The sequence below is a fragment of the Sciurus vulgaris genome, assembly GCF_902686455.1.
Source record: "Sciurus vulgaris genome assembly, chromosome: 4".
Taxonomy (NCBI): Eukaryota; Metazoa; Chordata; class Mammalia; order Rodentia; family Sciuridae; genus Sciurus; species Sciurus vulgaris.
The window spans coordinates 15355964-15369879 of record NC_136464.1 but is presented as its reverse complement, the minus strand read 5'-3'; the positions used below and the strand labels follow the sequence as shown (position 1 = coordinate 15369879).

The following is a 13916-nucleotide window of genomic DNA, read 5'->3' as shown; positions in this document are numbered from 1 at the left end:
TGGCTAAAGAATATTAATCAGATTCTTTAAAGTACAGTTGGCTTTAATGACTCCTTTTTGATATTTTGATTTTTTTTAATACCTAGTGAAGAATTACTTTCTTCACTACCTTATAATTTTGAAAAAGTGAAGAGTTTTTAAGTATCATCCTCATTTTCTGCTAGTTGATTTGGGTAGTTTCAGTGAATTGTCTAGGGTGTCAAAGTTTAGGTGACAAGATAGAGGTAACCTAAAGTTGTGGTCTGGATGTACACTTAAAAACAAATTACAACTGGGTATGGTGGCACACACCTGTAATCCTAGTGGCTCATGAGGCTGAGACGGGAGGATCGTGAGTTCAAAGCCAGCCTGAGCAACTCAGTGAGACTCTATCTCTAAATAAAACACAAAAAAGGACTGGACACATGGCTTAGTGGTTAAGTGCCCCTGAGTTGAATCCCTGGTGCCAAAAAACCAAAAAAAAAACAAACAAACAAACAAAAAAAAAAACAACAACAACAACAAAACCACCAAAAAACCCAAATGACAGATTTCTTTATAGTTGCTCTTTATAATCTAAAAATTTTAAGGGCAACAAACTGCATGCTTTTTATCTGCATGTTTTTATAAGTATGCCTTGCATATGGTTAGTTCTATCCGTGAACCTGCAGTGGGAAGTAAGAGCTTCTGTTAGATAGAGTAAGCAGAGTGGGATTTAATGCAGAGAATTTACTACGCAGATGCTATAGAAGGGCTAAGGATACCCAAGGCAGTGGGATCACCTGGAAATCTGGAAGCTGATATGTAGTCACATCAACCCCTGAGCTACTGAAAGTGCCACTCCAGCTACCCCTGGTCAGTGTTATGATGCAAACACTGCCATTGCTTCAGTTTGTCATCTGTCTCTTCCTGCTTCTAGAAACCAAAGCAGAAGATATTTCTTCCTTCTGTCTTCTAATCTCTTACCCTACTCATAGTAGTGGATATTAACAATAACATAGTTGTCAAGAACCTTGGAAATTTAGTTTTAGGACAAGCATTTGTTGAAAATTTGCTTAATTAATTTTAGATAAGGTCATTGATCATATAATTTTTATCTTTGTAATATCAGTGACTAATTCAAAGGTAGTCACATAGTAGGCTTTCATAAAGTAGTTCCTAAGTATTTTATTTAGGGTTATATTTGAATACAGAAACGTATGTAAAAATAAAGATGGAATTTATTAGACTTTTCCTTTTGGGAAATAATGAGAATATTTCAAATGTGACAAGTTTCCCTTTTTCTCTTGCACACAAAAAATTGAATTTTCAGTATTTCAGAGTGTATTTTCTCTACTGAAGGATAAGTGTTATTCAACATCTAGTGTAGCACTTGGCACATTTTTAATGTTTCTCAATTAAGTGACTATTAAGTATACAATATTTACTCATGGAAACGTGACATTAGAACTAACTTGTAGATAGTTTTGGTGATATATGAATTGTGTTTTTAAACATTGCTTGAAGATCATGGTTTATTTTCTTTCTGCTATAGCATCAAACACTTGGCTTGTTCCGGAAACGAAAGGCGCTATTGTGCAAGGTGGATATGGCCATACAAGTGTGTATGATGAGATAACGAAGTCCATTTACGTTCACGGAGGCTATAAAGCATTGCCAGGCAACAAATATGGATTGGTAGATGACCTTTATAAGTATGAAGTTAACACTAAGACTTGGTGAGTAGATGGGGTGGAAGCATGATAAGGAGATTTGGTGTTAGTTTTATTTTATATTTGTGTTGTGGTGGCATTTAGTAAATATTTTCACAGAAAAACTCTTGGACTTTTTCCTTATTTATGCCAACTAACAGCATGTTATCATGTAGCAATAGCATAAATACATAAATAAATTTTCTGTGTAGCCATCATTGATATAAATGATTCACTTTAAGATGATTTCTGATCCCACAGAAATACTAATTCTGTGTGCATTACTTATACTGATAAGTGCTGATATCATGTTAGTTTTAGATAAGGAATTTTGGGTAACAGTGTAAATTTGAAATTGCTGTTTCTGAGGGTATCAACACCCTCAACTTGATTGCATGTTGCTGAACTGCTTTTCAGGTGACTCTGCTAATGTATACTTCCAATAGCAGGGTGTGAGTGTCTTTGTGTCTTCATGTTGTCCCCAATACAACTATGAGGATTTTTACTTTTGTCAATGTGTAGGTATGAGTAATATCTTACTGATACTGTAATGTGCATTTCTCCAATTACTACTGTGAACAAGTGTTGTTTTATGTATTCATTTGATTCTTGTTTAATAAATTGCCATTCTCTATGTTTGAAATATTGCTAATTTATTTTTCATTTACTGGTTTTCTGAGTATATAAACTTTAAAATAGAATTTTTATTGTATGTATTTCCCATTGTAAAATCTGGAAAATGAGTATTTTAAGATAGTATACGTTCTTTTAAAATTAGCATAAAATTACTGTATGTGTTCAAAGGAAGAACAGTTTTCCACTAAGCTGTGGTTTCTTCTATTACCTCCACTTTCAAAAATATACCCGAATTTCTACATTCTTTGAAAAAGTAGATGGAATTATTAGACTTTTTCTTTTGGGAAATGAATAGGAATTTTTCAGAAATGACAAGAGATATCAAGCCACAGATTGAAGAATACCATGAGCATCAAGAGGATAAGTACAAAGAAACTCACAGTTAGAGATATCATGGTAAGCTGCTGAAAACAGGAGAGAAACATTTTAAAGCATCTAGAGGGGAAAAGGCATATTCCCTCTCTCAGGGGCAATACTGACAAATGATTTCTTAATTGAAAGAGTGAAATCAAGAAAGCTTGATATTTTTAGGTGGTTGAAAGAAAACAGTCATCACCCAGTGAAATATCCTTTAAAAAGTAAGCAAGATAAAGACATTTTTAGAAAAACAAAAACTGAGAGAATTTGAGTATACTGATCTGGAGTAAAGGAAACAATAAATAAAATAAATGCTATTGAAATAGAAGAAAAATAGTTCCAGATATTTGATAGAATGTAGAGAAATGAAAAAGTGTAAATCTAAATGGTTATTTTATAAAAGTATGATAATAATAGGGGCTGAAATACACATATAATTCAAATGCATGAAAATGATGGCATGTACATCAGAAGAGATGAGTGGGTGTGAAAGCCTGGAATCCTATCAGATGGGAATTAAACTCATATTACATGTTAAGAGTAAGGGCTTGAGTTTTTATCATTAAGCAACAACCAACATAAGAGTGAAGCTTTATGTATCTAGCAATGGAATAGATGGGAAAATGAGAATGGTGACTGGTTCCCCATGGAATTGGAGGAAGACAAGGAAGGCATGGAAAAGGAATAGCAGGTGTGTCAACTAGGACGTGGTGAGATGGTGCGTTGAACTCCAGAGCGCTGGAGGATTACACTAGATGTGCGGAAGTCAGAATTACTAAAGTGAGGGAACGGTACTCTAATTAAAGGGCAAGTGGTTTTGAACTGAATATAAAAACAAAATCTAGTCATCTGTTTCTTAGAAAATATTTAAATAAAGATATTTGAAAGTTGAAAGTAAAAGGATAGAAGGAAGATATATTATCTAATAACCAAACAAAAGAAAATTGGCACATGAGACAAATACGAATTTGAGCCAAGCATCTCCCCGGAACATATAATAGTTTCTGAATTTAGGTAGACCTTATAATGCAGTGTTAAAATTAATAAAGTAAAAGTTGACAGAATAAAACAGAACAAATCATGGTTGGATAATTTTAATCCATTTCCCTTGGTAATTGACACAGTACCAGGAGACTGAAAAAAATAGGAAGAATATGAAAGATTTGAACAGCTCAACTAACAGTTTGGTTTCGAGATCATAGAACTGTATAATTGCAGCCTATCCATTGTTTCTAAGTATTTATGGAACTTTTCCAAAATACGCCATATGCTCGGTTTTAATGCAAATCGCAACAAATTAAAAGGAATTGAAAATCTACAGAATAACAGATCACATGAACACAAAAGTAAGTTCTTGATGATTACACATACAAAAATTAGAAAAACCCTAATCTGAAAAGTAATAAACTCCTTAGAAATAATTGGTCAAGGAACTTATTCTAAAAATTAGAAGATACATTGTACAGAATGATGACACATCAAAATGTGTGTGATTTTGGGAATAAGAGGGAGAGTTATAGCTTTGAATATATTTATTAGAAAATGCTTTTTTTTTGAGTAGCCCTATATCTTTTATTTTTTTTATTTATCTTTTTTATTGTAAACAAATGGGGTACATCTTGTTTCTCTGAAATAAGAGGCATACCATTTGTGTAATCATACATTTACATAGGGTAATAGTGTTTGATTCATTGTTATTTTTTCCTTCCCCCTCACCCCTCCCTCTTTTCCATCCCTTCTTCCTCCATTCTTGCCTCTCTCCCACCCCCCATTATGTATCATCATCCGCTTACCAAAGAAAATGCTTTTAAATGCCTGAAAATCTACTCATTTTCCAGTCATCCTCTCATGAAGCTAGATAAAGAACAGAGTGAGGATAAAGAAAATAAAGATATGAAAAAGGAAGGGAATATGAGATTAGAACACAAATTAATGAAATAGAATGATGGGGACAATCCAGAAAGTCACCAGTAACCAACAAGTATGTTGTTTGATAAAGAGTAATACAATAAATAAGATAAACAAATTCCCCACAGAACTTAAAGACAAAAGTATCACTCAAATAACATGTCAGGATTGAAAAGGGACGTTGCTAAAGGTTGTATAGACATTGGAAGTTAAGAAGAGCATATGATAAGCAAATGTAAGTCAGTAAATTTAAAAAATCAGATGAATCATGACAAATTTCTAGAAAAACAAAATTTTCCAGAATGACACATGAAAAGATAGCAATTGGAATAATCTTATATCAATGAAATAATCTGTAATTAAAACTCTTGCCTCAAAACAAGTAAACAAACATTCAAACAAACAAATAAAAACAAAACAAAATGAAAAACCCTCCAGGCCTAGATCTCTTCTTGAGTGAATTTTTCTTGGTAATTAAGATTAAAGGAACAGAGAAGTAAAGTCCTATAATCTTTTCAAATGATGTAGAAAAATATTTAGACAAATTTAGCATGTTTTCATGACACAAACCTCTGGTGAACTAGGAAGAGAAGCAAATCATTCATGTGGTAAAAGATACACACAAAAATTACTGCAAATGTTACAGTGAAATATTGAAGTTTTTCTTTTGGTTAGAGAAGACAAGGGTTTTTTAATAAAACACCAGTTTTATTCAGCTCTGTATTAGAGTTTCCAGGCAGGGCAATAAAGCATTTAAAGTAAAATATGATATCATATAATGGTATATGGGCAATAGGTTGCTGCATAAAAGGTCAATATAAAAAAACAAACCAAATGTAATTGCGTATACCAGGAACAATTTAAAAGCAATATAATTTATGTTGCCATCAGAATGTTAACAACTTAAGGAATAAATCTAAAGTCATATATGAAGGATCTTTGCAGAGACAAAACTATAAGCCCTTATTGTGAGAAATTAAGGAAGAACTAAATAAATGGAGACTATATTTTGATAATTGTTTAAAAAAAAATCTCAAGATTATAGAGATATAAATTCTGCCCAAATGGATCTGTAGGTTTAATATAATCCTAACAAAATTTTAGCAGGTATTTTTCTTTTGGAAACTAACATGCTGATTCTAAAATTTATCTGAAAATGTAAAGGGCCAACCATAGTTAAATTCTAAAAGACCAAACCTGACTGGGCATGGCGGCGCACACCTGTAATCCCAGAGACTCAGGAAGTTGAGGCAGGAGGAACAAGAGTGTCAAGGCAGCCTCAGCAACAGTGAGTTACTAAGCAACTCAGTGAGACCCTATCTCTAAATAAAATACAAAAAGGGGCTAAGGATGTGGCTCAGTGGTTGAGTGCCTCTGTGTTCAATTCCCGGAATCTCCCCTCCCCACAAAAAAGGACCAAACCTGGAAGACTTCTTTTAGATCTCATATAATATATCATTATTGTTGTCAAAATAGGGAAATAGACAAATGTAGCAAATAGGAATACCACAGACAGATCTGTACATTTAGGGACATTTGATCGATGACAAAGTTTGCACTGTGGAGCGGTTTCTTCAGTAAATTACTCTGGAACAATTGGATGTACAATTGAAAAAGGTGAATATTGAGCCCTCCTTCACAATACACAGCCATCTGTGTCAGATCAATTATAGATCTCGGTGTGGAAGATAATAAGTATTCTAGAAGATTCAGAGGCAAGTTTTTTTATAGCCATAGGTAAAGAAAGTAGTGGTATTCATAAAGAAAAGTAATATCTTGAAAAATATTTATACATCTAAAAATGTCAGTAAGAAGATAAAAATGCAAGCCACAGTGAGGGAGGTATTTACAATGCATAACGCCAACAAAGGACTCTCATCTTGAAAATGTAGAGAAGTACTACAGATTAATGGGAAAATGTAAGACAACTCAATAAAGAAATGGACAAGAGATTTGAACGGGATATGTCACAAGAAAGCTATCCATATGATCAAAATACATAATTAAAAAGTTGAAATTGAAGTCTGTGTTTGATTTGACTTCTCAAATTTAACATAATATGCTACAAATTTTTGATAATTTGACAGAGGGTCAATTTTCAGTGCATATTGACCAAATATATTTTTATTGTCACTGTTGGAAAAAAATTAAGACATTAAAGTTCAGGGTGCACTCAAAGTCATTGCTGTCACCTCAATTCTTCAAGGGTAGTTAGGTCTGGTTTCTTCATAATTAAAGACTGAGAGAGTAAACATTTCTGTTGCTGTAAGGGTTTGATTCCAGGACCATCGTAGACAGGATTTCTTAAACTTGTTAAATGAGACATCTCAATATTTTTTGCATGCATGTGTTTGTAGAATTTACAGTAGGAGTCCACTTACATCTTCGTTATTCCTCTATGCCAAGGTTTTACTGTGATAATAGAGACCTCAGATTTTTCTTGGCCTGTTGTATAGATCTTTTCTTCTATTGTGTTTTTTTTAGGCTGAAAAGCCTCAAGTTTTAATAAATAAGGAGTGTATTAAACATTATTTACAACTTGCAGTTGTAATTATCAACTTTTTTTTTTTACCATTTTTAAGTGAGAAGAAATTTCAACTATGTTTTAAAGATAATAAAAGGATAAGTAATGAAATCTGAGGATAATACCTCTGTGGTACTGTATTAGATCTGTACTTTTAAAGTCTTTGAAATTACATATACTTAAAAATGTTTTCATAATGAGGCTAAACACATTTACATGAAATGAACTCTTCTGGCTTTAATTTGATATAATGGGGATTATTTTTACATTGAAGTATTCAAAGCCAATTAAATTATTGAACTGTTGTGATTTTTCTATGAAATTTAGCTGTCAGAAGTTTTGTGAAGTGATATAGGACAATTTTATAAATGTTATTAGTTAAATCACATTTCACTGAATCCTGATGACTGTGCTGTCCATCCTTGCTTATTTCTCTGCTCAGTGAGTGTCTGAACTCTTCAAAAAAATTTTATTGATTCTTTGTCAAGCTCTGTGTTGGAAATAATCCTAATAAGTTCTTAGTAAGAGATTGATAACTTGAAAATTTATGGTACATATTTATGTGGGAAGTATGGAAATACACATGGGCACACTCATATGTTAAAAAATAGTACAATAGGGAGATTTATTAAAATGAACACTAAATGTTTATACAGGTAAGAAAGACTGTTACATGTATAAACATCATGATAGGTTCTGATTTTTGGAATGCCTGGTTAAAATCACATATTGATAATTAAAACAAAGCCCTATAGATTTACTTTTCTCAAGAGATTTGAAATCCATAGTACTTTTTTCCTAGTTTTATTATATAAATTGAGAAATATTGCATATGAAAAAGAGTATATGAACACACACACACACACACACACACACACACACACACACACAGTTTTAGAACCACAATAAAATGAACACTCTGCTTACCTGAGCCAAGAAAAAGGACATTGCAACACCCCAGAAGCCCTTACGTGTCCCTCCATGGTGGCACCCCACTCCATTATCCCCAAGAGTGGTAACTATTATTTTAATACTGTGTTAATTATTTCTTTTTTTTATTATAGACTTTAAAAATTCTCCATATATGTATTTGCAAGCAAACCAGTTTGTCTATTTTTGAATTTTTCATGTGTTGGTTAACATTGTATGCTTTCTTCAGAGACATTAAAAAGTAAACTTTACATTTGGGAGATATGTTTTAATGAGGAGAGGCAGATAATAAAAACAGATAGTAAAATATATTTTACATGGTAGTAAAAAGAGATTATAGAAAGAGGATGAGAAATTTCAGGTGTTGCATTTAAAGACTGGCCAGGGAAGACCTCACAGAGAAGACATTTGGGTAAAATATGCGTGGGGTTAGTGAGTGAGCCATGCCAATATCTGGAGGACAGGTGTTTTGGTAGAGGGACATCTAGTACAACAGTGTTGAGATGGGAAGGTCCTTGTCATATGGAATAGTAAGGGGCCAGTATAGCTCGTGTAGAAGAGTATCTTGGAGTAGCGTGAGGCAAGTGGTAGAAAATGACCTGAGAGAGGTAATTGGGAACCGCTATGCAGGGTCTTAGAGGTCATTGTAAGGCTTTTATTTTGACATGGTGTGTTTAGTCAGCTTTTTGTTGCTGTGATCAAAATACCTGAGAAGAACAATTTAGAGGAGTAAAAGTTTATTTTGGGCCCTTGGTTTCAGAGGTTCGGTCTCTGACTCCATTGCTCTGGGCCAAGGTGAGGCAGAATATCATGATAGAAGAGCATCCTAGAGGAGGACATCCAAGAGAAAGAGGGAGAGGGAGAGGGACAAAATACAATGCCTGAGGGCATGACCCCAGTGACCTACCTCTTCCACACCCTATCTGCCTATACTTACTGTCAAGTAATCTATTCAAATTGTGAATCCATCAAATGGATTAATCCACTCGTTAGATTACAGCTCTTATAATCATTTTACCTCTGAACACTGCTACATTGGGTTTCATGTTCCAAATACTTGAGCTTTTGGGGGAACACTTTATATGTAAACCACAGCACATTGGTAGCCAAAAAGGGTTTTGAGCAGAGGTATGACATTCTCTGATTTAGGTTTGGGCTGGAGCATTCTGGCTGGATTTTGCTGTAAGAGCAGAACCAGCAGGATGATTTAGGAGGCTATTGTAATAATTTAAGAAAGAGGTGGTGGTCTCTGGGATCAAGGAGGCAATGTGAAGGTGATGAGAATTGGTTGGATTCTCAGCACAGGTTGGATACACTAAGGGGTTGTATATGGAGCAGATGAGAGGAAAAGGAGTGAGAGATGAATAGAAATGAAAGCATGAAGTTGGGTTCAATTCAGATGTGACAGAAGTAGGCTTATTGTAGGGAAAGATTAGAAGCCAAGTTTTATTTTTAATCTTTTTTCCATATATTTTGTTGATGCATTATATATTTATACATAATGGTGGGATTTGATGTTACATATTTGTACATGCAAACAATACAACAATGTAATTTGGCCAATATCATTCCCCTTTTCTTTCCCTTTTTCCTTATCCTGGTTTCCTTACTCTACTGGTCTCTTGTCGATTTTCATGAGATTTTCCCAACTCCAACTTTATTTTCTTTTTCCTCTTTATCTTCCAAATATGAGAGAAAACATATAACCCTTGATTTTCTGGGTGTGGCTTATTTTGCTTAACTTAATAGTCTCAAGTTCCAGTCATTTCCCTGCAAATGACATAATTTATTCTTCTTTATGGTTAAGTAAAACTCCATTATGTATACATACTACATTTTCTTTGTCTATTCATCTGTTGATGGACACCTGGGCTAGTTCCATCATTTGGCTATTGTGATTTGTGCTACTATAAACAGGAATGTGCATGTGTTCTTATAGTATGATGACTTTAATTCTTTGGGATATATACCAAGAAGTGCTATAGCTGGGTCATGTGGTGGGTGGTTCCATTCCTAGTTAGAAGCTCAGTTTTGGACACATTTAATTTGCAATGCTTGTTATATATCCTAGAGGATATATTAAGTAGGCAGTTGAATTCAGCAGTTTCATAATTTGGACACACTAATTTTCTTGTCAGAGAGATGAGAAACAACTAGAAAAGGATACTGAGAATGAACCATTAATGACTTAGCAAGAAAACCAGGAGAGGTGTTCTATTTGAGGCCAATAACATATTTCAAAAGAGAATGAAATTATCAGAAGTTGTTGATAGGCAAAGTAATAAAGGTTGAGAATCTCTAATTGAAAAATCCAAAATTTGACATCAGTGTGACACCACAAGTGGAAAATTCTACAACTTATTCGTGAGACAGGTCACTCTCAAAACTCAGACACATTAAGAATATTGTGTAAAATTCCCAGTGGCTTGGGAGGCTGAGGCAGAAGGATCATATTCAAAGCCACTCTCAGCAACTGAGCGAGCCCCTGTCTCAAAATAAAAAGTTACAAGGGCTGGGGATGTGGTTCAGTGGTTAAGCACCAGGGGTTCAATTGCTAGGACAAAAAAAAATATTGTGTTAAAATACCTTCAGGTTATGTATCTATGGTAGATATTAAACTTAAATGAATTTTATCTTTAGACTTGGGTCTCATTCCCAAGATATCTCTCCAAAAATATCAGAAATCTCAAACGTTTCCAGCCCTAAGCATTTTGGATAAAAGGTATTCAATCTCTATGAGGACTGAGAAATGATCATGGGATCTGGCTAACTGGTACTTTTATTGACCTCCTCGAAAGATTTTTCAGTTGGGTGGTGAAGTACAACTCTGATTGACTTGGTTTCAAGTAAAGACAGGAAAAGAGGAATTAGGAGAAAAGGGAGATGGGGCAAGAGAAGTTTGCTTTTTTAATTTGCAGTAATAATTATGTAGACTGAGAGGAAAGGTCAAGAAGATGTATAAAGTGAGAAAAAAGAAAGAATTTGCTAGAAGGCTGTGCTTAAGAGCAGAGGAATAGAGTGAACCCTTAGACAGGAAGGCTTAACTAGGAGGATCATGGGCACTTTGTTCATGGGACCAGGAAAAGGCAGATTATATGAATACAATTTCAGGTGGTAAGAACATGAAAATTTTGATTCTTTTTTACTTTCTCAGAGAAGTAGGGAGTGACGTCATCAGTTGAGGATGGAGTTTTCCAAAGAGGAGATAAAGTATGAAATGATCATTTAGGAGGAAGAATGAATGGGTTAGGGAAATGTAGGGGTGTTGGCAGGATTGTTGTCCCATGTAAAAACCCTACGGTCTCAACATAGATCCTTTTACTAAGTTCTGTTTTTCTGTGGTTGAATTTTGAATTGTTGTCAATTTTGCTATCATGATCAGTTAAAATATAAACATTTTTATTTAGTCTTCATTGCTGTTTACACCGGTGTCCCTAAGCTGTTTAAGTAAACCAAGCTTGTTGAATGTGCACAGCGAGTACTCCCAGAACATTTATGGCAAGTTTTATTCCTTTAGTGGTGTGCATTACCAATAATTTTTTTGTTAGAATAATTCCTGGTGATTGAATTTTGTATGCTGTTGTAAATGAAATCTGTATTAGCTTCCTTAGGCTACAATAACAAGTTACCACAAACTTTGTGGCTTAAAACAACAGGAATTTATTCTCTCATGGTTCAGGAGGCCAAAAGTGTTAAATCAAGGTCTCATGAGGGCCATGCTCCCTCTAAAGGCTCTGGAGGAGAGCTCTTTGCTTTTTCCAGTATGTGGTGGGCTCCAGAAAATCGTGAAACATTTCAGTCTTAGCTTCTGTCTTAACATGACTTTCTTATGAGGATACTCGTCACTGAATTTAAGGCACACTAATGTAGTAGGATATTAATGTGACCTCATTTTAATATAGCTAAATATGACCTCATTTTAACTTAATAACATCTGCAAAGATTCTCTTTCCAAGTGAAGTCACATTTAGATGTGAATTTTGGGGGTGTACCATTCATTCTACCAGAATATTATCTTTTTATTTCTTTTTTCAGCTTGTAACTCGATAGATGTGTAATTGAATTTTATATTAATGTCTGACATGCTGTATTTTATTAACTTATGCATATCTATTTTTATTTTTATAATAGATGGTCAGATTATCTGTAAATAATGACAATTTTGTTCCTTCCTTTCTGGGTCTTACAACTTTAGATGTTTTTTCACTTTATCATTTCAGCTACAACCTTCAGTTCATCGTTTAATAGAAGTGATGATAATAGGCATTTGTTATTTCCCAAGTTTTAAAGTAATGCTTTCAACATTTCTCCATTAAGAATGGTGTTCATGGGCTGTGGTTGTAACTTAATGGTAAGAGCACTTGCCTAGCACATGTGAGGCACTGAGTTTGATCATTAGCACTGCATAGAAATAAATAAATAAAATAAAGGTATTGTGTCCATCTATAACTAAAAAAAATTAAAAAAAAAGAATGGTGTTTTCTCTGTGGGTTTTGTAGACATCATTATTATGAAAATTTGCCCTTTTTTTTGCTAGTTTGTGGAAGGTTTATATCACAAATGGATGTTGGATGTTATCAAAGTACTTTTTTGGAATATTATCTGATTTTTCTAAATAATGTGGAAAATGATATTAATTAATTTTGTTATTAAACCAACTTGGTTTAAATTAACCTAAGTTATAATGTATTGTTTGTCCTTTGGTTTGCTAATATTTTGATAAGGATTTTTATATCTATGTTAATATGTGACATTTGCCCTTGGTTTTCTTGAATTATTCAAATAAGCACTTTGGTGTTAAGGATATAAGTTTCATGAAATTAGTTGGGGAGCATTTCTTCTTTTTTTATACTCTAGAATTTATGTATTAAGTTGGAATTAATTTTTAATGAATATTTTATAATTGTAACATTTAAGTTGACTAAGTGTGACTTTTTCTTTATATATAGAATTTTATCTGAGGAATTCATTATAGTTACAAGAATATTCAGATCTTCTATTTGTCTTGAGTCAGTTTTGGTCAGATATATTTTAAGGAATTTATCTGTGAAATTGATTTATTCCATTAAATTGTTATAAAGGTATTCACAGTGTTCTCCTAAAATATTTTAATGTCTGAAGTATCTGTACTCTTTTTCCCTTTTATTTTTAAACATATGTCTGATTGTCTATGTATATCTCCATCTTTTTTTTTTTTTTTCCTAAAACAAGAGTTTAGGGAATACTTTGTATTTTCTAAAAACATAGACATTGTCTTATATAATAATCACAATACAAGGATTAAACTTAGAAAATAGCATTGATGAAATGTTATAATCTGTGATGTTATTGTCTAATCTGTACAGCTAACCTAATTTTACCAATTGTTCAAAGATCTTTTGTAAAAAACAAATTTCTTAAATTTTTGGATTTGATTTCTTAATAATTTCACAACTGGGTTCTCATTGTAAGATTGGCCTGTGGTGTCCCTTTCACATACTGTCCTTAGGTTTTGATATTTTGTTCCTTGCCAGGTTTTCATATTTATTCCTGATCCAGGATCGTATCCAGGATTATGTCACTTTTTAGTTTCCTTTAATCTGGAACGATCTTAGTTATTCATTTGAAGAATGCACCCAATTTGGGTTTGGTGTTTCCTTCTGATTTCATCGAAGTTTTGCATTTTTATTAGGAATACCAAAATGTTGTATGAACCATGACTAATGAATTTAATTGTTTTTGAAAAAATCTTTTTTATTAAGATAAAATTCATGTAACAAAATTCTAAAGTTTAAAGAGTACATTTTATGGAGCATAATTCAGTGGTTTGTAGCATATTCATTATGTGCAACCATCATCACTAGTTCCAGAATATTTCCATCACCTCCAAAAGAAACATCTCCCTATTCTCC

At 33.3% G+C, this 13916-nt stretch overlaps 1 protein-coding gene across 1 annotated transcript in view; it reads left to right on the top strand.

The window, feature by feature from the left end:
* ATRNL1 (attractin like 1) overlaps positions 1 to 13916 on the top strand; it is a 746355-nt gene that overhangs the window by 90656 nt on the left and 641783 nt on the right. The window contains 1 exon segment of the mRNA XM_079136646.1: positions 1514 to 1697. Coding sequence (XP_078992772.1) covers positions 1514 to 1697 — 184 coding nt within the window.